At 53.4% G+C, this 23,616-nt stretch overlaps 1 protein-coding gene across 1 annotated transcript in view; it reads left to right on the top strand.

Moving 5' to 3' along the window:
- The window catches only part of FOXO1 (forkhead box O1), a 79,340-nt gene extending 68,077 nt beyond the window's left edge, over positions 1-11,263 (top strand). The window contains 2 exon segments of the mRNA XM_090258592.1: positions 9,888-10,808; positions 10,810-11,263. Coding sequence (XP_090114718.1) covers positions 9,888-10,808; positions 10,810-11,226 — 1,338 coding nt within the window. The 3' untranslated portion in view covers positions 11,227-11,263.
- The last annotated feature ends 12,353 nt before the right edge of the window (positions 11,264-23,616 follow it).

Below are 23,616 nucleotides of genomic sequence, written 5' to 3'. Positions count from 1 at the left end.
TTGCACACTAATACGGCCACACACTTAACTGGGGTAATCAAAACTACCTGCTTTCCAAGCAGCAAACTCTCCCCTCCCGTCATCCCATGGGAGCACACGTAGGCGCTTTCCTCTAGGGTCCAGGTCATAACTTTACTCGGATCTTTCGGTTGCTCCCCTGTGCGTGGCGTGCAGGATAAAACACACACTCCTCCCCTTTACTTCTGGGAAGACCCTTGATTTTAAGGAGGTGGAGAACTGGCCGCCCTGCGTGTCCTAATGCACATACCGGGACGGAGCTGTAGCCGTGGTTCAGCGTCCTTGGGTGTGGTGGCTGGGCAGAGAGGCGGAACACTGGTCCTGTGTGCAAGAGCCCAGCCTCAGTGGGGGCTGTCACAGTTCCCTGCTGGAGTAAAGTCCAGGCGTGACACCGGACACGGAGCGCAAGAGCGGTTTCACACGTAACCGCCCTCAACTACGAGCTCAGGGAGAGGGTCTCACTTTCCATTGGTTGGGATCCTAAAAAATGCTTCATGTGATCACTTATTCATCCTTCCTTTGCTAGTTTTCCTCTAAATATTTAAGATAGAACTAACTGTAAAGAAACTCTTTGTTTTCTCAACCCCAAACGCCAAGTGTGTGTTGTGTGCAACCAGTACATTTAGAAACGATACTCGTAACTCCCAGAAGTAGCTGTGAGGTTACTGTCTCTGGAAATTTATAAATGTAGCCTTATAAATGTTGGTGTTTCCAAAGAAGACGTGAGTTTCAGCCGCAGCAGTACAGGGAAGCGTTTAGTACCAGGAACATTTTCCAGATGGTGAGGTTTGCTCGTTACTCGGTGAGGATCCCTCCTTTCCGCGCCGACTCTGTCTCTTTTCGCTGGAATGTGGACCAGCCTAGCCCCGGGGCTGAGCTCAAACAGCGGAACCGAGGGACCCGTAGTGGGGTGAACCCAGACCCTCTCAATGTGGTTCCAGGGCCGACTCCGCTGGGGGCCTCCCTGCGTCCACTGAGCCCAGGAATGGTCTTGGTGTGACGTGTTCTCCCGGGGCAGCCTCGTCTTGCCTGGAGACCGGATCCAGGCTCAGGTCCCTGTGGGAGACACCGGCACAAGTGCGCTTTCTTCTGGCAGAGTCGGGGACAACACGTGGGTGAGGGCCGCTCCTCAGGCTCCTCTTCTGGCCAGGGGCTGGGCGTTCTCCCGCAGGTGAAAGGGCTGCTCACAGTGCTCCCATGGGGGGGGGGGGGTTCAGTCTCACTCGCGTCGTCCTGCGGGTCGTGGACACGTGCTGCTTGGGGAGTGGAGGGCGGGCCGCAGGGCCGTGCGGCTGTAGGGTGGGCACCTGCGGACAGTCCTGCGGGTCCTGGTACCTGTGGGCCTCCAGGAAACTTAATGAAGGCTACGTTTCTGAAACATTCGTTTGGGGTTCTTTTGAAGTCCCTGAAGCGGGCTCCTGCTGGTGCTGAAGGAGCCTTCCTGGTGTGGAAGGCGGGGTGGGGAGCGGAGCGGAGGAGCCATGCCCGGCACACCCCGTGAGATGCGCTTCGCTGCATCGCGCTCTGTGGACGCTGCGTTTCTCTCACGTGGAAGGTTGCGGCCCGCTTTATTGTGATGATGTGCTTTATTGCGGCGGTCTGGGTCAGCTAGTGAAGTTCTATAGCTATTTGACCTGGGACCAGCTCTTAAGACTTTTTGGGAGGTAGCCCCCAAATACTGTATTCTGGCCCCTTCGCCAGAACAACGGGCAGGCAGCCCAGTTTCAAGATTCTGTACAGCTAAGAAAACTATTAAATTGCAAATAATATGTAATTTAGAATGTCTTCTTTTTATTGCAATTTGTGTTCTTTTTATAGTCTGGATTTATTGGATCTGAGTTCCCAAACGGGGGCGGGGGCATCACCCTAGACTTTGTTCTTGTTAATTGCATTTACCAAGGGTAGCAGTGCTTGGAAGATAGATAATGCATTTAGTGGGCTCATGTTGCCTAGGTGTTTCAGACCGTGAGCATATTTAGGATAAAAAACAGTCCTGGATAGTGTACGTCCTGTGGGTAGGACGTCATTCTAGAGGTTTTAGGCTTCGTTTCCGTGACCTCGCCTTTGGATCTGTATTCGTGAAAGCTGTCTGCCGGCCCGGGTAAACACCTGGGCACACACCGTGAGTCAGCACTTCTCTGACCTGAGCAGGGCCCCTGGGCTCATTGCTGGCTGTGACGAGAGACCTTAAGATTCACTGCGGTCCTCCCGTCACCTTAGAAAACGTTATATCTGATCACCCTGTCGTGACGCTGTGCTTTGTTTTCTGCCTGATTTAAGGCAGAAAAGAGACCAAACCCTAACGTGTTGTTCGTTTTCACTCCTCCTGAGAGCCGGCCACATGAGGGGTTCATTGCGCTGTGAGGGCTGCACCCCCAGAGCCGCGGAGAGCAGAGAAACGCTCTGACCTGGAAAACAGACAAAGATTTTCGTTAGGAAACAGCAGAATCACTTTAGCAGCACAAGGGTTTCCTCTTACTGTTTCGCTTTGGTGGGGCCCTCTGGGTCTGGGACAGTCACCAGGCAAGGGCAGCAAAAAAGAAGAAAAAAGAGGCCATATTCTGGGCAGTTAATTAAGTAGGCTCCTTCAGGTCAGCAGATGGGCAGGGCAGGGAGCCGTGGCTGTCGCTCCGGACTTCTGTGCTTCCCCAGGAGGGAGGTGCCGTAGGGTACAGGTCGCCAGGGACGCCCGCGTGCCGTACTGAAGCTAAATGGCTCTCGAGAGATGCGGGCTCCGCTTGGAAATCCTTGGTAGCCACACTGTTCCCTTTAAAACCACAGCAACCAACACACAGGCACGCAGAAGAATTTTGGCTAAATGGCAGTTAGTCTCTGTATGTCTGCCACTGGGACCTTAGGAGCCAGACCTGGTGGGGTGGCACTTATTGGAGAGCTGGCCATGCGGGTTTGGACGGCAGTTGTCAGGCCCACGTATATGACAACAGGAGGTGGTCTCTGGTTCCAGACTTAAGCAGGGGAGGCATTAGCACCTTTTATGGAGCGTATATATGGTAAGTGATTAAGATCAATGACTCATGACCTGGAAGAAGGGAGGATGCTTATGCATCTGCGGTTTTGACTTCACCCGGGTTGTTTTTGGGTTTTGTCTCTTAGGGCTCCGAAGTTCTGATGGTGTATAAAGCACATGGCGTTAAATGTGGGAAAGACGGCCACGTTTACACTCTGAAAGGGCAGCACTTAGCCCTTCCTTTCATAAGACAGTAGCTTTCCTTGAAAAGGGTTTTCCTATGGGACCCAGCAAGGGAAGTCACTGGGCTCTTTCTCATTATGACCTGAGAAGCAAAAGCTTGTGGTCGTTTTATCATTAAGTGAGTTTCCTGTTCCATCCTTCAAGAATTTGTCTTAAATCCTCTGTCTCTGAGGTTCCTGGCTGGTCGGTGACTGGAACCTCGCGGCTTTGGCTTGTAGGAGAGCTTGTTGCAGGCCACACCGGAGGCCTTGTCTGTTTTCTCCCTTGAAGGGCCTCCTCCTCGTGCCACCTGCGAGGCTGGGCATCTGTTCCCCAGCACCACAGCCCCATTCACCTGCCACCCACCTCCTGGCCACACATTCTGTCCCACAGCATGTCCCTGCCGCCGCCCGTTCCACGGGGCTCGTTTTTGGGGACGTAGGCGGTGGTGGGCAGCCAGTGGCTGAGTAGGGACAGAAGGAGCATCGTTCTCACAGTAACTGCCGCTCTAGGTAGCCTGTCACAGCCGCTCGGTGCACCTCCCTCCTGAGTAACTCTCTGGACATGCGTGCGTGCCTTCAGCATGGGTAATCCAGACACTTACTAGAGCACGCTAGTTAAACGATGACGTTTTTAAGTGTCAAGTCTTCAGAGGAGGAGGAGACAGCCTTTGTGTGAGAGAGCCGGCCCCAGGCCAGCTGCCTGCGCCGCGGGCAGTTTGCGCGGCTGGCTTTCCGGGAGGCCCCTCCCGATGGCTTAACTGTTCCTGTGGACGTGGCCCTGTACCTGTCCTGCAGCCTCTCAGCGTGGGCCGGGCCGTGGACATTCACCACATGTGTCATGCCTGCCAGTCCCTGCCAGTCCTTGGTAACACTCGCTCTGTGTCACGCATGTCAAGTCTGAGGCCGAGGGAGGACAAGTGATTCACTGTGATGGCCCCAAAGTCGGTCTGACCTGGGGTCCCATCTCCCTGCACGCTGGCCCCAAGCATAGAAGTTCTCTTGGCCCTTGGGAGCGCCTCCGTGGTCCACGTGGTTCTGTTTTGCATAAGCACATGCTCTCCCACGGGCCTTTTTCCTTCCTACAGTCGACGCTGCTTTAATGTAGTCGTCCTTCCCTTCTGGGGAAGGATCTGAGTCACAGGTACAGCTCCTTAGAGCTACATGTGCATCTGTACCCACGCGAGACTATAGCTAAGAAGTGGTGCGGTAGGGGAGGGGCCCTGCATGCTCTTGATCCTTGTTTTCTGTTCTAGGAATGAAGCCCGCGTGGTTCTGCTGTTTTGTAAACAGGCACGCACAAGCTTTCTCTCTGCCTTTTCACCTTTCTCAACTCTCGTCTTTCCTAGTACTCAAACGAGGGCATTAGGCCAGGTGCCCTTCCCAGCGCCTTCCAGCTCGCACGTTTTAGGAGGCTGGAAGTCCTCTGTCTGCCGTCCTGGGGGACTGCTCAGTGCAAGGAAGGTTGGGGGGTGGGGGTGGACACCGGCCTCCAGGATCATCGATGTTTCTGGGAAATGAGGTTCACGTCAAGAGAGCAGAGCTGACGGTGTAAGCGTCTGGGTGAGCAGCTCACAGCAGGTCTTACAACACCTTTCAGAGTTGCCTTTCTGTGTTGTCCGTTGTTCACGTGTGTCCAGTGGCGTCACCCGTGAGAAACCCCGTTGGCCGAAGGGCCCGTGCTTCCTTTCCGTTTGAGAGCAAAATGGATTCTTTTGCAAACTTTTTTTTTTTTAGCAACTCAGATGGGAACTCTGTTGAGCAGAGATTATTCCTCCTTTCTCCTTGGTTTGTTTTCCCTTGTAGACGAGCAGGAAGAGGTGGTGTAAAAGCGGAAGCAGAAGGAAGGAGTAAAGTTCATGCCGAGAGTCCACAAAACAATCGCACACATTGACAGAGTTCGCAGAAATTAGATAAAAGGCTTGGGGAAAAATCTCGTTTATCTAGCATTTTGAAAGAATTTCTAGAATTTCTAGAACAACAAATTGATTTAGTCATGTGTTCCCCTGTCTTGGAAATTCTTTTGTTTGACTTGGTGACTGCTGTTCACACCCACCCTCTCCCTGGGCTCGGGCGCCCAGGGCTGCAACGGCCTCCGGGGACCTCTCCCTTTTCCTTGTGGGTCCCCAGGGCAGTGTTCACATCTGAAATTCACACTTCAGCTGCTGCCACAAAGAGGAACCATTAGAATTAAAAGCAAATTATGTTTTTTAAAATTTATTACCCACTGAGGCATAAAAGGAGTTTTGTCAACTGGTTATTTGTAAACGGAATTATTTCTGCTTCTGGGAGACGCACACCTGTAGCCTCGGTCTTCTCGACGGTGAAGCCAACAGCTGGTTTCCCAGCTGGCCGGGGGCGGCATGCCGAGTCTTCACACCTGTCGGGGTCCTATTTGGGCCGTTCATTTTCTGGGCCTCAGCTTCCCCTTTTCTGAAACTGGGCCAATAATACTTGCCTTCAGTGGGCTCCTCCACGGATGGAATGGGATGGCATGTTGAAAGCAGTTTGTGAACTACAGGTATGAAGTGTGAAGGCTGAAGGCCAGGGCTTCGTGAGCAGGATGTGTTCAGGTACAGGTGTTGGTTTGGTTTTATTTTGCTTAAACACAGACGCGAGTCATCTGGCTGCGGCCGGAGCCCACAGCCCGGTGTGATGCCCACACGAGGCTCGGCGGCAGCACCTCACAAAGACTGAAGGGCTCTGGTGACCCTGACCTGCCGAGTGTTCCAGACCCGCCTCGGGGCTGAATTCCTGTGCTAGCATCTGTGCACAGCATGAGACCTGTCTAGTGCAGAGAGAAGCGGTCTTAACTCTTACCCCAAACTGGTCTGACCTTTTGGAAACTCCCAAGTAAAAGCCTCATGCTAGAACAGTGTAAGGTATGATTATAAAGACATGAGACTAATGTTTATAGGAGAGAGAAGTCTCTCAAACAGAGACGTCATTTTACAGCCAGCTCATGCTGACTGAGGTCAGCACTCACACTGTCGTCTCCGTCCATCTCTACAGCAGCCCTGCGAAGGCAGCACCTGTTCCTCCGTCCAGCAGACACTGGAGTGCCTTCTGGGCGGGGAGCTGGGAGGCACAGGGTGCAGAGGCGGACCAGGTCCCCGCGCTCCTGCACGGTCCTTCGGGCGTCAGGCTCTGAGTGTGGTGGAGGCGGACGCCTTCTATCCCTGCGTGGATCATCAGCCGCCCCGCGGGCAGAAGTCTGGCCTAATCCCTCCTTTTGTTCTTCGCTGCCTGTAGCAGAAAATAGGTCCCAGTAAATGTCACTTGGCATAAACCGCTACATGCGTGGGCGGATAAGAGACGTGTAAGACGTCACCTCTTCCCCGTCATGTTTTGGGATTTCAGTCAACAAACAGCCCTTGACAGTGTCTTGTGTGCCTGGGCCCCTGCCCTTCTGGGAGCGTGGCGTCTGGTCTGTAGTGCTCATGGAACAGAACACCTGAGGTCAGACACCCCCAGCAGAGCCGGCTGGGCCAGCGAGTGCACATTGTGTCCAGGGTCCCCGCTCGCCCACGTGATCCATGGCGTTCGTTGGGCCAGGCTTCCCAGGAAGACCGCCCCGCACTGCGTGGTGCGGCCAGGCATGCAGGCGGCGGGGCCGAGTCGGGGAGCAGGTAGCAGGGAGGTGTGTTTCGAGGAGAGAGAGCCGGCTCGGCCTGCGCTGGGGCTGCGAGGAGCACAGCGGGCGGGGTGGGAATTTGCTGACCGGTCCTTTTCTTCAATGGCGTCGTGCAGAAGCCCAGGCTTTGGGTAAGCGGCTTGCGGTGCGTGAGTTCTCTGTCCTCACGCCTTGCCTCTCCCCTCACAAAACAGTTGTCTCAGGTCAGGAACCGAGGATCTCGGGACACTGGCAGTGCATGTGGCTTGCCTCCGGCCTTGGCTGTGTCCGTCAGAGACCTGCAGACGTGACGTCATTAAAGAGCAACATGTAGTTTCTGCAAGATTTACCCATTCAGCACCCCTGCCCCCACCCCCCTGGAAATCATAGCTTCTTCAACGTCCTGCTGGCTGTGTGAAAAACAGGAATTTATGTAACAAGCCCTGCACAGAAAACCTTTTCCTGTTCGGAAAATTTTTTTTTAATTGTTGGCAAAGTTAGGAGACAGCTCTGTTACTCAAAGAGCGACCTCAAACGTCCTCTTAGAAAAATATGTGGCACAATGTTTTGATAAGTAAGGGATTGGCTGTGGGACCTTATCTTTTTTTGTCAGTCTAATTAGTGTGCGTCCCATCTGAGTTAGTGAATGCTTCTTGGATTTTATTAAAGAGTTCATCGTTGTGCATTGTGCCGTGTTATTAAGTGTCCCCCAGTTGCAGTGGCAGATGATCTGATCTAATTATAAATGACGCGGAGCTAAACTGCCCTTCCCCCAGTCAGTGAAGACGGCCACGGGCCACTGTCTAGGAAGGTCTTCCCCCTGATCATTCACTGAATGTGGCCGGGACGGGAGTCAGACTTCCTTTCCTCTAGAAAGTTCTTCGTTGTAGCTTATCTGGGTGCCTGCGCTGTGTTCAGAGAACAAGGCAGTCGTGATGGAGTGTTGTACAGACGCTCAGACCTCCAGCAGATAGCACACGTCTCAGGGTCTGAGGCCTCGACTCCATTCTGCTCTCCCGCGGGGTCAGGCTTGCTTCTTGAAGGAGGAATTTGGAACTTGCTTTGCTGGTGTGGGTTGGCCCAGCAGATGAGGCTGTGGCTCTGGGAGTGTGGGCGCGTGTGTGCGTGCCTGCGTGTGTGTGTCAGTAAAGCCTTCCTGTAAGGGAGTGTCATGGGAATGAAATAGGACATTAGGGAAATACAGTACTTGGCCTCTTTTGGACGTCTTGAGTTGGGGGACAGATCCACAGGGGGGAAGGGAGAGGACAGTCTCCCGTGCCCTTCACAGACACCCGGCCAGCGTCCAGGCCGAAGAGCCCGTGCGGGGCCAGGCCCGGCCCACACCCTCTGAGCCCTGGCGTGGGGCTCGTGCAGTTGCGGTGTTGCAACCCTGGGAGGAGTGTGACAGAGGGTCAGAGGGCGTTTGGAAGTGGGGATTTCTCGGCGCTGGCTGTCCAGCCTCACTTGAACTTCCCAGTCTCCTTTCAGAAAGGGGGACCCCCCCACCCCCGCCCGGCCTCTTGTCCACCATCCTGTAATGAGAAGGAACGTGAGCTGTGCCCTGGGCTGCAGCTCTGCCTGCCCGGCCGTGCCCCGCGTCCGTTCTGGTGCGCTGGTCGGAGTGCCGATGGCATGAGGATGTGGGCGCTGTGGCCGCGTCCCGGGGTGACCACAAACCCAGCCAGAACCTTTTTGCGGTCGGGGACGGGGCGACAGGTCGAGGGGCGCAGTCAGCGGGGCCTGCGCTCCCTTGGCAGAGGAAGGCAGGGGGGTCTGGGGTTGTGCTCCGCGCCCTGCTGCCGGGGGTCCAGGCTGCCCGGACAGCCTCACTCCTGGGCGTGGGATCGGGGCTCTGACGACAGACACTGCTCAGCACGCGGGAAGGGAGGGTCTGCTGTGGATCCTCGGTCTCAGGAGCCCACTTCTCCTTTTCCCTGTGTGCCGGGGGCTCAGGGGAGCCAAGCTGGGGCTCCCTTGTCTGCAGCCCACGGCCGCTGTTTCTGCCAGGACTTGAGACTCTTGTTTCCAGCCCCCTTCTGAGTGCGCTTGCAGTTGTAGGTTTGCGTTTGCAACGGCTCTGAGCTCCTACCCACGCCCCAGTGAGTAGGAGGAAGGGAGTGGGGCTAGGCTGGTGATCCCTGTGTCCCCAGAGTTGGGGTCTAGTACGTTCTTGTCACGGACTCTTACCGTGTGTCAGGCACCACTGAGCCTTTTAAATATGCCATGTTATTTAATGCACATGATGGCCCCTGGGGCTGTTACCTCTCTCTGTTTTATGTGTAGGAAACTTGAGGCACACGGGGGGGGGGGGGGGCAAGCACTCTGGCGACGTTATGTAACCAGGGAGTAGCAGGGTCACCTAGGTGCTCAGAAGAAGGTTGCCTTTTCTCTACAAAGTGCCCTGGGGTCTTCGTGGCCCAGTGCAGTCCTGGAGCTGTGCCTGGCAGCGCAAAGCCTCGGGCCCTTGGTATTCTCCTCACGTCCCCACGCCCAGGTGGTCTCTTAGGACAGAGAAGACCTTCCCATGCCGTGCCCTTGGGTTGCTTGGTGCAGACTGCTGGTGATCGCTGAGAGGGGGGTGTGGCAAATAACACTTGAATTTAAATTTTCTTTCTTTTGTTGGGGGGGAAGTTCAACTTTCTAAAATAAAGTAATTACCCCGTTATTCCTTATATTCTCGTATATTTGCCTAATGGACTTTTAAGGGTATACACGAAGCCGAGTCCCGCAGTTTTCAGGCTTTAGGTTTTTGAGCGTATGTGCTGCTTTGTTTCTTCCTTTTCTGTCTACAATCATGTAGGCCCGGCCAAGCCAAGCTTCTCACTTTGCGCAAATGGCACGTGGGCCAGAGAGAAGGGAGTCGTTTGAGGCGTGGTAGAATGGAAAGAGCTTTTTAATAACGCGAGTTTAATTTTGTTCCCACGTTGAGGGACCGAGACTGTTCTTAAGACGAGGTGGTATTTTCCCGTTCCGAGCCGCTCTGGCCGGGAGGGCTGACGTCCGCGCGGCCGTGGGCCCGTGGGCCCGGCGCAGGGCTGCGCTTCTAACCCGCTGTTCTGCCTTCCAGAACTCCATCCGCCACAACCTGTCCCTGCACAGCAAGTTCATCCGCGTGCAGAACGAGGGGACTGGCAAAAGCTCCTGGTGGATGCTCAACCCCGAGGGCGGCAAGAGCGGGAAGTCGCCCCGGCGGAGAGCGGCCTCCATGGATAACAGCAGCAAGTTCTCCAAGAGCCGAGGCCGCGCCGCCAAGAAGAAAGCGTCCCTCCAGCCCGGCCCCGAGGGCGCCGGCGACAGCCCGGGGTCCCAGTTCTCCAAGTGGCCCGCCAGCCCCGGCTCGCACAGCAACGACGACTTCGATAACTGGAGCACCTTCCGCCCTCGCACCAGCTCCAACGCCAGCACCATCAGCGGGCGGCTGTCCCCCATTATGACGGAGCAGGACGACCTGGGCGAGGGGGATGTGCACGCCATGGGGTACCCGCCCTCCGCCGCCAAGCTGGCGTCCACCCTGCCCAGCCTGTCGGAGATCAGCAGCCCCGAGAACATGGAGAACCTGCTGGACAACCTCAATCTCCTGTCCCCGCCCACGTCGCTGACCGCGTCCACCCAGTCGTCGCCGGGCGCCGCGCTGCAGCAGACGCCGCGGTACTCGTTCGCGCCGCCCGCCCCCGGCCTGAGCTCGCCGAGCCCCGGCTACCAGAAGTTCGCCTACGGCCAGGCCGGCCTGAGCGCGCTGCCGCCGCTGGCCATGCAGACGCTGGCGGACGGCAAGCCGGGCTACGGGGCCCTGAGCCAGTACGGCTGCGCGCCCGGGCTCCTGAAGGAGCTGCTCACCTCTGACTCCCCTCCCCGCGGCGACGTCATGGCGCCGGGGGACCCCGGGGCGGCCCAGCCGAGCGGCCGGGGCCTGGGCCAGAACGTGCTGATGGGCCCCAGCTCGGTCATGCCGCCCTACGGCGGCCAGGCCCCCCATAACAAGATGATGGCCCCCCGGCTCCCACCCGCACCCCGGACACGCGCAGCCAGCGTCCGTGGCGAACGGGCGCGCCTTGCCCCACGCGGTGAGCGCCATGCCCCACGCCGCGGGCATGGGCCGCCTGGCCCCGGCGAAGGCAGCCTTACAAGTGCCTCTGCCCCACGCCATGCAGATGAGCGGCCTCGGGGGCTACTCCTCGGGGGGCAGCTGCAACGGCTACGGCAGGGCGGGCGTCCTCCACCAGGAGAAGCTCCCCAGCGACCTGGACGGCATGTTCATCGAGCGCCTGGACTGCGACATGGAGTCCATCATCCGGAACGACCTCATGGACGGGGACACTTTGGATTTTAACTTCGACAACGTGCTGCCCAACCAAAGCTTCCCGCACGGCGTCAAGACGACGACGCACAGCTGGGTGTCGGGCTAAGGGTGCCCGTGAGCAGGTAAGGCCCCCCGGGACCCCGGGAGCTGCAGACGGGGCCCTCCCACGGCGAGGGCTTTTCTGATGTCAGCGGCTGCCGCGTGCAGGGGAGCGTCTTTTATTATTTATTCTTGGCCCTTTCTCCAGCTTCTAAACCTCTCTTGTGAGTTGAAACACAGAACCTCCGCGTAACTGCTGTAAAGAGTTCCTTTGACAGTCTGATGGCCAAGTCCTTCTGGTGGCTCTTCACTCAGTGAAGGCATCGGACGTGCATCACGTGTTGAAGGGTTTTTTTAAGCGGACTCTGCCCCCCGAATGATTTCCGAGCAGTTTGGGAAAGCTCTAGCTACTCCCCGTGTATGTCTGTCCCTCTGCTCTGTTAAGTTGACTTGATTTTAATCTGGCTGTATTTTTATTGTGTGTGTGTGTGTTTTCCCCCCTTAGGCCACACTTAGAAGTGCTTCAGATGGTCTGACAGCAGGAACTGAGAGAAGTCCAAAGATGTCCATGACCCCAGCTTTTTGTTTTCTTGATTTGAAAAACAACAACAAAAAACGGTTTTTGTTTTCCTTTCGTCAGACTTGGCAGCGAAGACACGTTTCCTGTGCAGGGTGTTTGCCCGGTGCCTGCAGGTCCTGCGCTGCTGCCGATAAGGGCCCAGAGCCCATTGCAACCAAGTGCCAAACTGACCGCGCCGTCCAGCTGCAGAGCAGACTCGTGGGTCCTGGTGTGCTTTCAAGTTCTGTATATGAGCAGTAGCTGCAGAATCGTGTTTGTGTGCGTTTCGTTTTTTAAATAGCCATTCGGTCCAAGGAAAAGTTTGTACTCCTTTTGTAATACTGTGATGGTCTCCTGTTCTCAGTAAGTGAGCCTTCCGTTTGTCCTCCCCGTGTCCTGCTGAACGGACGCGTCGCAGACACCCAGCCCCGCGCTCCCGCACCCCCACGGAGCCGCGGAGGGCCTGCGCCTGTTGCCACGTCGTCCCCACGAGAACCAGGAGCCTGCCAGCACTCTACTGAGCTAACGGACTTCTCAGACTCTTTTGGAAAAAAGAAAAACAGAGTAAATGCCAGCCCTGTACAGGTCTTTTTTATTTTCTTTTTTTGTTTATCTGTTTATTTTGTTATTTGCAAATTTGTACAAACATATAAATGGTTCTGATTTCCAGATGAATGACTTTCGATGTTATTGTTGGGACTTGATCGTTTTTGGAATAGACACTGAACTGTCATGTTTTCTTAAAACCAGAGTCTACTTTGCTACAGTATGCCTGTAAATTTACGGACTCCCAGATATTTGAGACAGCATCCCTGATTTTCACTTTGTATTCTAACTGGATTAGTACTGATTTTGTATGTGCTTAGCTGGTTTGTACACTTGGGGATACTGCTTGGTGATGTTTCTGACGAATCTTAAAAATCATTGTAATTAGCACCTGCATACTTAATGTTTCTGGCCCGGTTTTGGCCGCAGAGTGATGTATCATTGGGGACGTTTGCGTTTCCTGTTTAGGAGGACTTGACATGTTGACATGTTTCTGTGTGTGTATTTTAAAGAAATTACACCTGCGATTACTCCGTGAGCTTGGCGTCCCCCCTGGCATTGAGTCTTCGTGTCTTTGCGGACCCTCCCGGGAAGCCTGGCCGAGCTCATCTATCAGAGGGGCGACCGGTGTCTGGGGCAGCGCTCCACTCTCGGACGGGGGTTTGATCAGCAGGAGTCTCCCCTCCCAATTCTGCGCTCTTATTTCGGTCTGGGTGGAGGTGGGTTTTCTAGCTCTGCCATGAAGGGGGATGTCAACTTCCACCCTTCACTCCTCTTTCCTTTGGTCCTGCAGGTGGCAGAGGCCCCCGGAAAGTCAGTCCAAGGGGGTGGTGGGTAGGAGTGGGACTCGGGGCTTTGTAGGGCGCCCTGTGTTCATGAGTGGAAGCTACCGCACGGGAAAGAACTTGTTCAAAAACTGGGGCAATTAATTTGAAAACCAGCAAACCAGCTGTGAGTTGTATATTTGAATTTAAAAAAAGAAGCCTTTGTATAAGTTAAGAATTTCTTTAGCCTTTAGCAACCTAAACTAGAATTCTGATCATTATGTTTAACACTTCCCAGTGCCCGGTAACTGACAGACCAAGTTAATTGGCGTTGTGTCCCGTTGACAGCACCGGTATTTTCAGGTCATGTGAGTGCCCGAAGTCCGCGCGGTAGAAGGAACAGCCGAACAAAAACGTTCCTCTTGCCAGCTTGAGGAGGCTCTGGTTTCTGTGTGCTTAGCCCAGATCGCATTTGCTTTGCCTCGTCTGTGAATGGCATCTCTGTTGGCTTAGTTTTCCTGCGTGTTTCACAAGAATGTAAGTGTCCTTGATCGATTTCCTACAGGGGCCAGCTCTATGGTAAGCGTCCCACTGGAACTTCCACTGTGTCGAAAATTTATCCAACAACCCTCTTCCGTGTTGGCCACTCCACAGCATGCCCGGTTTTAGCAGGCCTCGTCGCTCCCAGCGCTGCCTCCTGCGTGTGGGGCGGCCCTTGCTGGGGCACGTGACTCATGTTTCTGCGGCCGCAGCCACCGCGTCGGCCCCCACGCCGTTTTACACACGAGCCTCCGAGACCATGACAGCCTACATCACTCAAAACCTCGCCGCTTCGCAGTGTGACTTTTAAAGACCTTTCTTCCTCCTGAGTCTGTGTGAATGTCTTTTTTCCTTAAAAGTGTTCCCTTGTGTTGAAATTCGGACATGAGTCCTGGGTAGCTGGCTCTCCCCGGGGTACAGTGAGCTCCGGTGGCAGGCACCTTGTCCATGTTGAAAACATCATGAGACCTCGGATTCTGCTTCTGTACGAAGCCCGACCTGCTGGAGTCGTCAGGATACCGGTTACTGTACGGGATTGCTTTGTGCAAAGTGCAAATGATGTCACCTGTGCAGCCTGGTTTGCTTGCTTTCCCCTGGTCTGTACTGTTACTCAGAGCATATTGTATTATAGAGCTCCTCCGCTATTTTAAATATAAAGTATTGTTTCTGTAACATAGACGTATGGACTGTCCTTAGGTAATAGACACATTACATGGAAAGTTCTGCTTTGACAAACTGACAAAGTCTAAATTAATTAGCAAATGTTACATCCCAGTGAGCAGTAAATCAATGGAACGTCCCACGAAGACAGGGACACTTAAGATGGAAATAGTTCTCCGAAGGTTTGCCATTCAGACGTGTTCAGCCACTGGCTATGTGTTACCTGTCCCCCCCGAAATTTTTACGTCAGCTCTTAAGAGTTGGTAATTTATAACTGACTTTAAATGAGAAGCTTCTCTCGGGATTTTAGTTTGGGAGTAATCATTCAGTGACAAACGCGGTGTGACTTGTGCACACAAAGCTGCAAGGGTGTGACTCTCGGCCGCCTCCTCCAGGGGGTGTGCAGCCTGGCCGCCTGGCTAGGTGGGAGCATGCCCGTCCTGGCGGGACATGGTCATGTTCTCCTGCCTTTTGCTACTTGAGTTTAGTGACAGCGCAGGTTCCCCGTCCCTGCTCCAGTCCTCTCTGAGAAGTGCCTGATGATGCGGATGTCCTTACAGACACAAGAACAATCTTTGCTATTATTGTATAAAAGCCATAAATGTACATAAATTATGTTTAAGTGGTTTGGTGTCTTTCTTTTCTAACTGTACAGAATAAGCACTTTATTAGGATTTTTAAAAGAGGTTTTGCTCTCGTTGGGGTTAAACTTTGTCAGCCACGGTGCTGCGGTTCGTTCATATCCGGCGTTTCCTTTGGAGGGTGCGGGGACAGTCTGACCAGACCGGAGTCCCCTAGAATTAAGGACAAGTAAAATCCCTGATAATGGACAATCCGGGAGCGTAGGCACTTCGTCTTAGGAATGTCCAGAACCACACTCTGCTGCAGTAACTATTGGGCCAGTGTCATGTGAGAACAGACCATGCTGAAGGTCAAGGCACGGAAAGGGCCAGTGAGGAGGGTCCTGCCTGGGGGAGGTAACTGAGCAGGCCCTGGGTGGTGTGGAGAGAGGAAGGGTCCCCAAGGCCTCTCGTACCTGTCAGCCCTTCAGCCCCCTTTCTGAAGGAGGAGCGTAGCATCCTCTTTTTAAGTGGCCGCAGACTGGAGGTTTGATGTTTGCTGTTTTCACAAAAGGCCCGAGAAATGAGGTAGGGTTCAATTAATGATTGAAATGCATTTTTAAACCAGGACGAAGGCCAGCGTCTCTTTTCTTCTGACTCCTACCAGCCAAGTCAATGTCCAAATGAGCTGGTGTAGCCACGAGGAAATAGGTTATTCTCATGTTTATCTCTTTAGACTCCAGGTCAGTTCAGCTTCCCCCACTTCCACCAACGGAACCTTTTCTTTAAAAAGCATGATAGTCAGAAGCCCAGAGTGTTGAACTGATAAAACCATCTACTTCCAGCCTCTGGGGCCCATACTCAGATCACTTGGAAAACCACTGATTTAGTCCAAATGCAGAAACACCTGGGGTGTACTGCCAGAACTCAGACTAGCGGTCTCCTTCAGAGTCCTCTGCATACACACAAAATCATGCATCTGGTGCCATTAATTGAGACCAGTTTCCAAGATGGACATCACAGCAGGAAGATTTCCCTGGTAGACCCCGTGGGTGGGGCTGAAGGGAGGTGGAGAGATTCCTTCCTTGAGCAGTCTCGTTGGGGTGCGTGCCTAGCATTGCGTCTTGACCTGTGAACCTCTGCACTGAAGGACCTCGCCTTGACTGCTGTTGCTCCGTGTTTGAGCTGACCTAACAACAGTGATGCCAGTTAGACTGGTTTAGGCACACGGAAGGGTGTTCCAAGAGCTCGATCGCACCAAGTGGCAGTTGAAGCGGTCAGTGTCACATCCCCATGGAATCTTGTGTCACCTGTTAGTGCTCTGTGAGCCTGCAGCTGGGCTGGGCCTCTAAAATGAGGATAAGTTCCTGGTAGGTTTCCTTATTCTAATTTACTGAATTATTGTAGTGAAAACCATGCTGGCGATCACTGAAATACATCCAGGGCCTCAGTTAACGTAACTAGCAGACGAACCGAGTTTCTGTGGAGCAGGAAGGGGGTGTGTGCTGCTGTGAAGGAAGGGGAGGCAGGCAGTCCGCGGTGGTGGTAGGGAAGCAGAGGTGCCGTGGCGACAGCTTAAGTGTCTGGTCCTCTGACTGGTGGGGGCTACAGAATGGCGTGGGTGAAGAGGGGTTCAAGAGAGCTCTACTTCTTGCAGGTGGCTGGGAGAGGCGGCTTTCTGCAGCATGGCCAGGAGAGGAGGAAGCTCCATACTGAGAAGATGCTCACATGCCGCAGGAATAGGAAAAAAAGGGATTGGGGCCCATGTCTCTTAGCTTGACTGGTGGCAGGACACTCTTCCCGCTCCCAACTATCCCGCCATGAACTCAAAGGCTAAAGGAGGGGTCTTGGCATTAGTACCTTTATCAAGTTTGTCTTTCAAAAGTGAAAGTCTTGTTTGTACTGGAGGCCACTGGTGGAAAGTAGAGATTTACGTCCTCCAGGAAGAGAGAGGACAGCATCGGGAGGGTTGCTATTCATTATTTACATATCATCCTTTCCAGGAGCTCCAATCCCAGATGGGCAACCTGCAGAATTGATATAAAACTTGAAAGTTACCTGGGATAGGAGCCTAGGGGCCAGGTAGGATTCTTACACTTGCTAGAGTTCCTGCATATATTCTTGGGCTTGTCACAGTACTGAAATGGCCCCAGCAAGGTGATCTTAGCTGAGACAGCTGCTTAGAATAGGGCTCGCAGTCCCCGAACAAGCCGAGGTGCCCACTACTTGGTCCATGTCACGGGCAGGGACCCTGGAGTGTCAGCAATGTGGTGAGTCTTTCTGATTTCTCGGGCCGTGACTTCCTCCCAGACAAGGGGAGCTGAGGATAACTTCTGTTACCTGGTTAGATGTGCGATTAGAGGGTGAGGTAACGTCTGCTGATACAGATGAGTTCGTGTCAGCACAGGTAATAGCCCTTGGGGGCTTGTTTCCTTTGAGGGGGGCTTCTGGACAGTCACCCTTTCCCCACAGGATGAGGGGGAGCGCCGCTTGGTTCCCTTTCTTCATTCTCCTGCGTTCTCATGCGCAGCCCTCATCTCTTCAGCCTGGGAGCATGTAAGTAGGTGGCCAGACTCAGACTCCAAGAGAGTTGGGAGGCCCCTCTTTTCTTGGTACTCCGCAAGTTATCTGGTAAGTCGTGAACCTATTAGACAGGGGTTTCCAGATGTAATACAAATAAAACAATACAAGAATAGATACTACAAGAATCAACTTTGTATACTCAGCTGTGAACCTACTTTTGCCCAGCCTTGTATGTCCAATACAAACTAGTGTGCTCTTGTTTCCTAGGAAGTTCTTTGTACTAAGAAAATTTAAGAGACATCTGAGATGACTTGACCTTGACCTCACCCTCGTCATGTTCACCCAGTACACTGTGGAGAACCCCAACTCCACGCGCCCTTTTAGGCTGACCTGTAAGATTCGGGGAGAGGGGGCAAAGCCTGACGTTGAAGGGGCCACAGGGCTGTGTTAGAACCCAGTCGGCTGGCTCAGAGGAACTGATTGTTAAATTGAAGCCTGTTTTGTGAGCCGATTTTCAATGCCAGCATTATTTACAATTAAATTAGATAAACTTACTATTGAGTGAGTTCGATTAAAAAAAACAAAGGTCGTAAGTATGCAAGGCTGACCGCACCCGAATGCACCACATTCTGCTCTTGTCTGCTCTTGAGGCGTTTACGTCCGAGTCGCCTCTACGGCCGGGCGGCCTGCAGCGGGTCCTCCCTTGATGTCCTCTAGGTTCTGCAACTCGAAGCGGAACGGTGTGTGACGCGACTTGCTTTCCCGCAGGCTCCCCGCTCCGAACAAGAGTTAAGTTCCCACGGCCCCTCCTCAACGTGGTAGACAAAGCAGTGCGGTCCGCGGGCCTGTCACGTGGGGGGGCACTGCCGTTGGTGTGGAGCGGAATGGTTTCAGTTTAACAAATAGTCCAAGGGTGAGACGCAGTTTCACAGGAAGCCTCATCAGGTTATTGAGAAACTCGGTGCAGGAGGGAAGAGTGAGTGTGGGCTGGGGTGCAAATCCATTTGTTAAATCCTGGCTGAGTCGCCGCCACCACCGCGTGGCGGCCGCAGATAAGAGTGTGGCAACCGTCGATGAGAGCGTTCCGTGAGAATCAGCTGGCCCGAGCGAATTCTCAAAGGGTATCGGTATATTTTGTTGTCTGGAAACTGTGCCGCTCATCCGTTGTGTTAGTACCTTTGTCCTGCACGCCTGTACGCAGGCACAGGGCTACGTTACATCGCCACAGAGCGGGGGGGACACCGGCCAGCGCCGCAGTGCTTGGGGAGAACGGAGGGCACTCGCGGACCTGTGGTTTGGTGACAGACAGGAGCAGGCAGCATGGGAGGAAGAGGGTGAGAGAACAGGAAGTGGCCAGGCCCAGGGCGTGGTCATGGCAGCAGATGGCTGGGAAGCCGTGCGGTTTGGGGGGGTCAGCGGGGGGAAGAGGTCAGAAGGAGATAAGGTCTGAGGACTGCATGGGGCGCGCAAATTAGATTTCAGAACCAACCAAAGGGACAGCAGGACCTGGGGCGGAGAGGAAGTCTCAAACTCAAGGGCTGAAGCCTTAACTGGGGGAGAAACCAGGAGGCAGGGTGCAGGTGGATGCCGGTGGCTGAGCAGGAAGGGTGCCCAGTGAGGTAGCTGGGTGTCCTCAGCAAGAACGGGGGGGGGGGGGTTCTTTCCTTTCTTTTTTCTCTTTTTGCACATGAGGGTGGAAGAGGAAGATTCTGGAGCTGCAAAAGGAATGCAAGAGGAGGCTAGTTCTACTTTCAAGACTCACCGCGGTTTGTCAGATGAAAATCATTTCACTCAGTTACTGGGGTTCCCGGGGGAATGAATGAGCTGAGATAAGATGATCTCAGTGCCTAGTACAGAGAAAGGGCTCCGAATACAGGGGTGGCCAAACATTCTGGTTTGCCCAAGACAGGTCTGGGCAAATTGTGTCCGGCATAATTATTAATAGGCGCCCCTGTCACTCTGAAATGTTTGAGTTTGGGTGGTTAATTACATGTTCACCCTGCCAGCAAATGACTACGTTTCATTTAATTACCTCCTCGAGCCTTCCCCTCTCAGTGGGCATACAGGACCAAGAGCTCCCAGTGGGTAAGAGAACCTGGGGCCTTCGGGAAGAAGCTGTCCCTTGCTGGAGGGTTATTCTTCTAAAGGCATGTTAGCCCGGAGGCTAAATCCCAGAGGTGGGAGCTTTCTCTGTGGCCTACGATGTCCTTCCGCACCTTGGCATTCTCATTCCCTCCCGCCCCACCTGACAGCCATTAACTTCGATGCGTCCAGCCTTCTCGGTGCTGGAAGGTTGATCTGTCTGGAATGCCTTTCTCCTTTCCTCACCGGCAAGGTACTGCCCAAACCTCTTCCCTGCAAACCCGCGCCGGCCCCTCGTAGCAGAGTACCTTCTTGCCCATGCGGGCTGGTTGAGTTTCAGGTCTCCTTTTCCCAATACAGGCCGGTAGCCAAATAATAATAATTCTCAGTAGCTCTCCCAAGCCGGCCCTGTGGCCATCCTACTTGCGAAGCTCAGAGCCAGGCCTGACTAATTTGGGTCGTCCCCAAGCTCCCCGCGAGCCTACAGCCACCGTCCAGTGCACTTGAGCGCCGGCCACCGCTAAACACATTCCTCCTCGGCGAGCCAGTCCGCGCCAGCCAACATTCCGGCAGATTAAAAGCAGACCAAGAAGCCCAAGGTATTTGGACAAGTCTGGAGCTGCTATTCACTTTCTTCAACCAAGGCAAGTTCAAAGGCAAGAGAGGGAATACGGCCCGTGATGAAATGCCTAGAAGGGATTATTGGCTTTCCTTCTGGTCTGTCGTCCCTACAGGCCGCATAATCCTCTCTCCGTACGGCTCTTCTCGGGGCTCAGGGCCCAGACCCAGTTCCTTTGGCTCACCTCCAAAATTAACAAGACTGAAATGCCAGTTTGCAGCTTACCTCCTGAAAGGTTGCGTGCCTGTCTATAGAAAGAGTTAGGTCATGCTAATCTGCAGTCATTAAAAAAAAAAAAAAAAAAGAAAAAAAAAGGGGGGGGCAGCTGGTCACTCATAGATGCTGATTGATTTTCACAGACTCTCATCTGAGAAAGAAAGAAATTTTGTCCTTTGTAATTTTCACCTTAATGTTGTATCATTGGGTTGTCTCCGAATGGGTTTGGATAAAATACATGGATTTTGAATTCTGGTTACTTAAACATTATTTTGAAATGAATTTGAAATATTCCCATTTTTTGAAGTAAAATTACTTTGAAAAGGAAGGTAATTATTCTCCTCTACAACACAAAATTTTTTATTACTATTCTGATTCACCACACCTACCAAAACAATAACTTAGTAAAAAAGAGACTTTTTTGAAGTCAGGCTAAATAGTAATGGAAAAAAATATAATAAAGATTAAAGTAAAAAAGCAGGAAGAAAGAAAGAAATTCTTGGGAAGTTGTGACAAAACCTACCCCGAATAGAAAATTTCGTTTATTCTCGTAAGTGTATCTTATGCGATCTCAAAAGTTCTTGTAACTCGGTGTCGTCTCTGAGCGTCCAGCGCCTTCCCCGCTCCCCTTTTCCTGCCGTCGCTGCTATTCCGTTAGAAGCATGAATAATTTTCAAAACCCTCGATGGCTGGAAGCAGTTAACAGCTGTATGGAGTCTCATGTAACTATCATGTGCCTTTTTTTGGAAACAACAATTGTCCTTTGTAAGAAAATCACATGATTACAAAAAAAAGATAGATGCCCACCAATAATTCTGTTGTCACGTGGACACTGGCTGGAGTCGGGATGGGGGATGACAAAAGAAAAACGCCTTCTCGGATCCCTCAACCTCACGACCTGCACCTTTCCTGGAGCGAGTGATTTCCTTTGTCATGTCTGGGTAGCTGAAAAGGGGCTTCAGAATGTTGTGGGACCGGGCACGATGCTATGTACTCGTTTGGAGTCTGTGTTCCCTTTCTTTGCTCAAAGAGTTGGCTCTCAACCCAGCCATCTTCCGCCTGCTGGATCTGCGTGTCAGGGGACCTGATGTGAATGGAATGAATGAAAATTAAGCCTTTAATAGGGACAATAATACTCCCTCTGGGATGAGAATTTCTTAATACACTTGACAGCAGAAAGAAGTTTGAACCAGCGTCGGATCTCCAAGATCTAAGCGTCTTGACGTGAAGCTCGCCTGTGTCTCCGATGTCCCAGGCTTGCCAGGGAGGGGGACTTGCTACCTCCTGACACCTTTCAGAGTCCAGAGCCTAAGTGTCCCAAATGTGACATGTTCAAAAGCGGCAGGACTGCTCACTGCCCAGCACAAAGAGGGTTGGAATTGAGTGTTTCTCTGTAAATGGGCCGATGCTTTTTCCAGGGCAGTTCTAAGTAAGACTCATGGAGGAAAAACTATGATTAAGAGAAGTGGATGGGTTATTAGAAACAGCGGCTTCCTGTTCCAAAGGGTTTGTGATCACAGTAGCGCTTTGTGTGTGTCACACCTGTTCGAGGCTCCCAGGCTTTTGCCAGTGCCGCTCCCTCTGTCCTCCTTGGGACTAGAAAGAGCAGAGCAGACCCAGTCTCTGCGGCCCACAGACGCGGGAAGGTGTCCCCTGGGTGGGGGATCACTTCCTGGAGACCCTGAGGAAACGAGACCCAGTGTTTCTCAGAGCGTGAGCTACTGCTGGTGGGCAGCAGAATTAGGCGGGAGCGTGCGTAAAAATTAAAGTTCTAGGTCCCCTCCCCAGACCTACGGGTTCAGGACGTGGGGTGGGGGAGGGGGCCTGAGGGCTGAGAAAGCTGCATTTTAACTGTTCCAGGTGATGTTTACGGACCCAGGTTTGAGGACCACCCCAGTGTGTGGAGATGCTGTCGTATCTGCTGCTAGTTAGCCATCCACCCACTTGTTCGTTGTTCATTCATCCATCCATCCATCCATCCCCAGGCAAAGCTACCAAGCACTCCCTGTGCCCCAGGCCTCTGCAGCGTGCTAGGGGGCCCTGGGACAGACACCTCATTCAGTCTTGTGAGGCTTTACCAGGAGCACACCACGGAGTAGCCTTTAAACACTGCGAGTCTGCTTGGATCAGATGCGTAACGGGGCCGGTGATTGGCCCTGGTACTCCAAAGTTTCAGTCATCCGGCAGAAGCGTCGACTTGCCTCACCTGCCGTGAGTGCTGAGGAGCCCGGCCCAGCAGCCTGGCCTCCGGGGGCCTGTAACCTGAGGCCCGGCTGGCCTCTGTCCAGCACGAGGGGCCATCCCTGCCTCACGCTGTGGAGCCCAGAGGCAGACCTGGATCACAGCCCACTTCATCCCCCGGGACCAGATGGCTGAGCTGCTTGCATCCAGGTCTGAGGAAAAGAGCTCAGCCCGGCAGAGTCTGTTTTACGTTGGAAATGAGGACAGTGCACTTAAAATTGGCTGGCACTTGAAAGAAGAAAGTGTTTGAGGGTTGGAAGACAATGAGCCCCTGCTGCAGAGCAGTCCCTCCTGCGGGGACGCACACCGCCCAGCTGGCTCGTGGGCAGGGGGTGCATCCTCTTGCGTGATGGGAGGAGGGGGGCATTTCTTGTGTATCGGGCCCCTTGGGACCCCTCCTGCTTCCCAGCCCTTGATTCCATCCCACAGAGACCTCGCCTTCACGTCCAGCAGCTTCCAGGCCTGAGGACATGCAACCTGGCCGTAAGACAATCTGTTTTCCCTCAAACCTTGCTGTGCCCTGCGGCTGGCCTTCCTGACGGTGCCCATATGCTGAGTGAAAGTTGACCAGCTTCTGTTGTTTTAAGCTGGGAATTTTGTTTTACATGGAGTGATTACACATCCCAGTTTTCCCAGGATGGCCTCCACTTATGCTCGCTGCTCATTGTAATTATTAATGGTACAATTAGTAATTATTAATGATTAATTCACTTTCAGAATAGCTCTCCTGCGGATGATAATCACGTGGTCACCTGTTTATGCGCAAGGGTCGCACGTCGCCTTTCTCCAGGCCCCAGGTGTGCAATGGTGGACGTGTGCTCAAGGGGAGAGTGGAGGGAGGGGTCAGCGGGCGGGGCAGAAGGCCTCCTGGCTCCTCCCGGATGCGAGAATCACTGGTGTTTCATGACCGCCCCCCTTCTGATATGGCTGACAACACTGGGCATGTCACCGTATTATTTTCCAGACTTGTTACTTTTGATAACCAAGAAAAACTGTTTTCCATCTGAGGTCCTTCAAAGTCAACCGTGATGCAGCCCGTTAACAAGGCATCTGGGCAAGAATGGAGCACCAGCCTGTCCCACGTTAGCCTGTCCACCTGGATCTGCAGGGCGGTCCTGCGGAAGAGGCCGGACGTTCCTGAGCAGGT

This window comes from Furipterus horrens, unplaced genomic scaffold (assembly GCF_987537825.1).
Source record: "Furipterus horrens unplaced genomic scaffold, mFurHor1.1.pri manual_scaffold_12, whole genome shotgun sequence".
Lineage (NCBI taxonomy): Eukaryota > Metazoa > Chordata > Mammalia > Chiroptera > Furipteridae > Furipterus > Furipterus horrens.
This window is presented reverse-complemented; position numbering and strand designations above follow the sequence as displayed.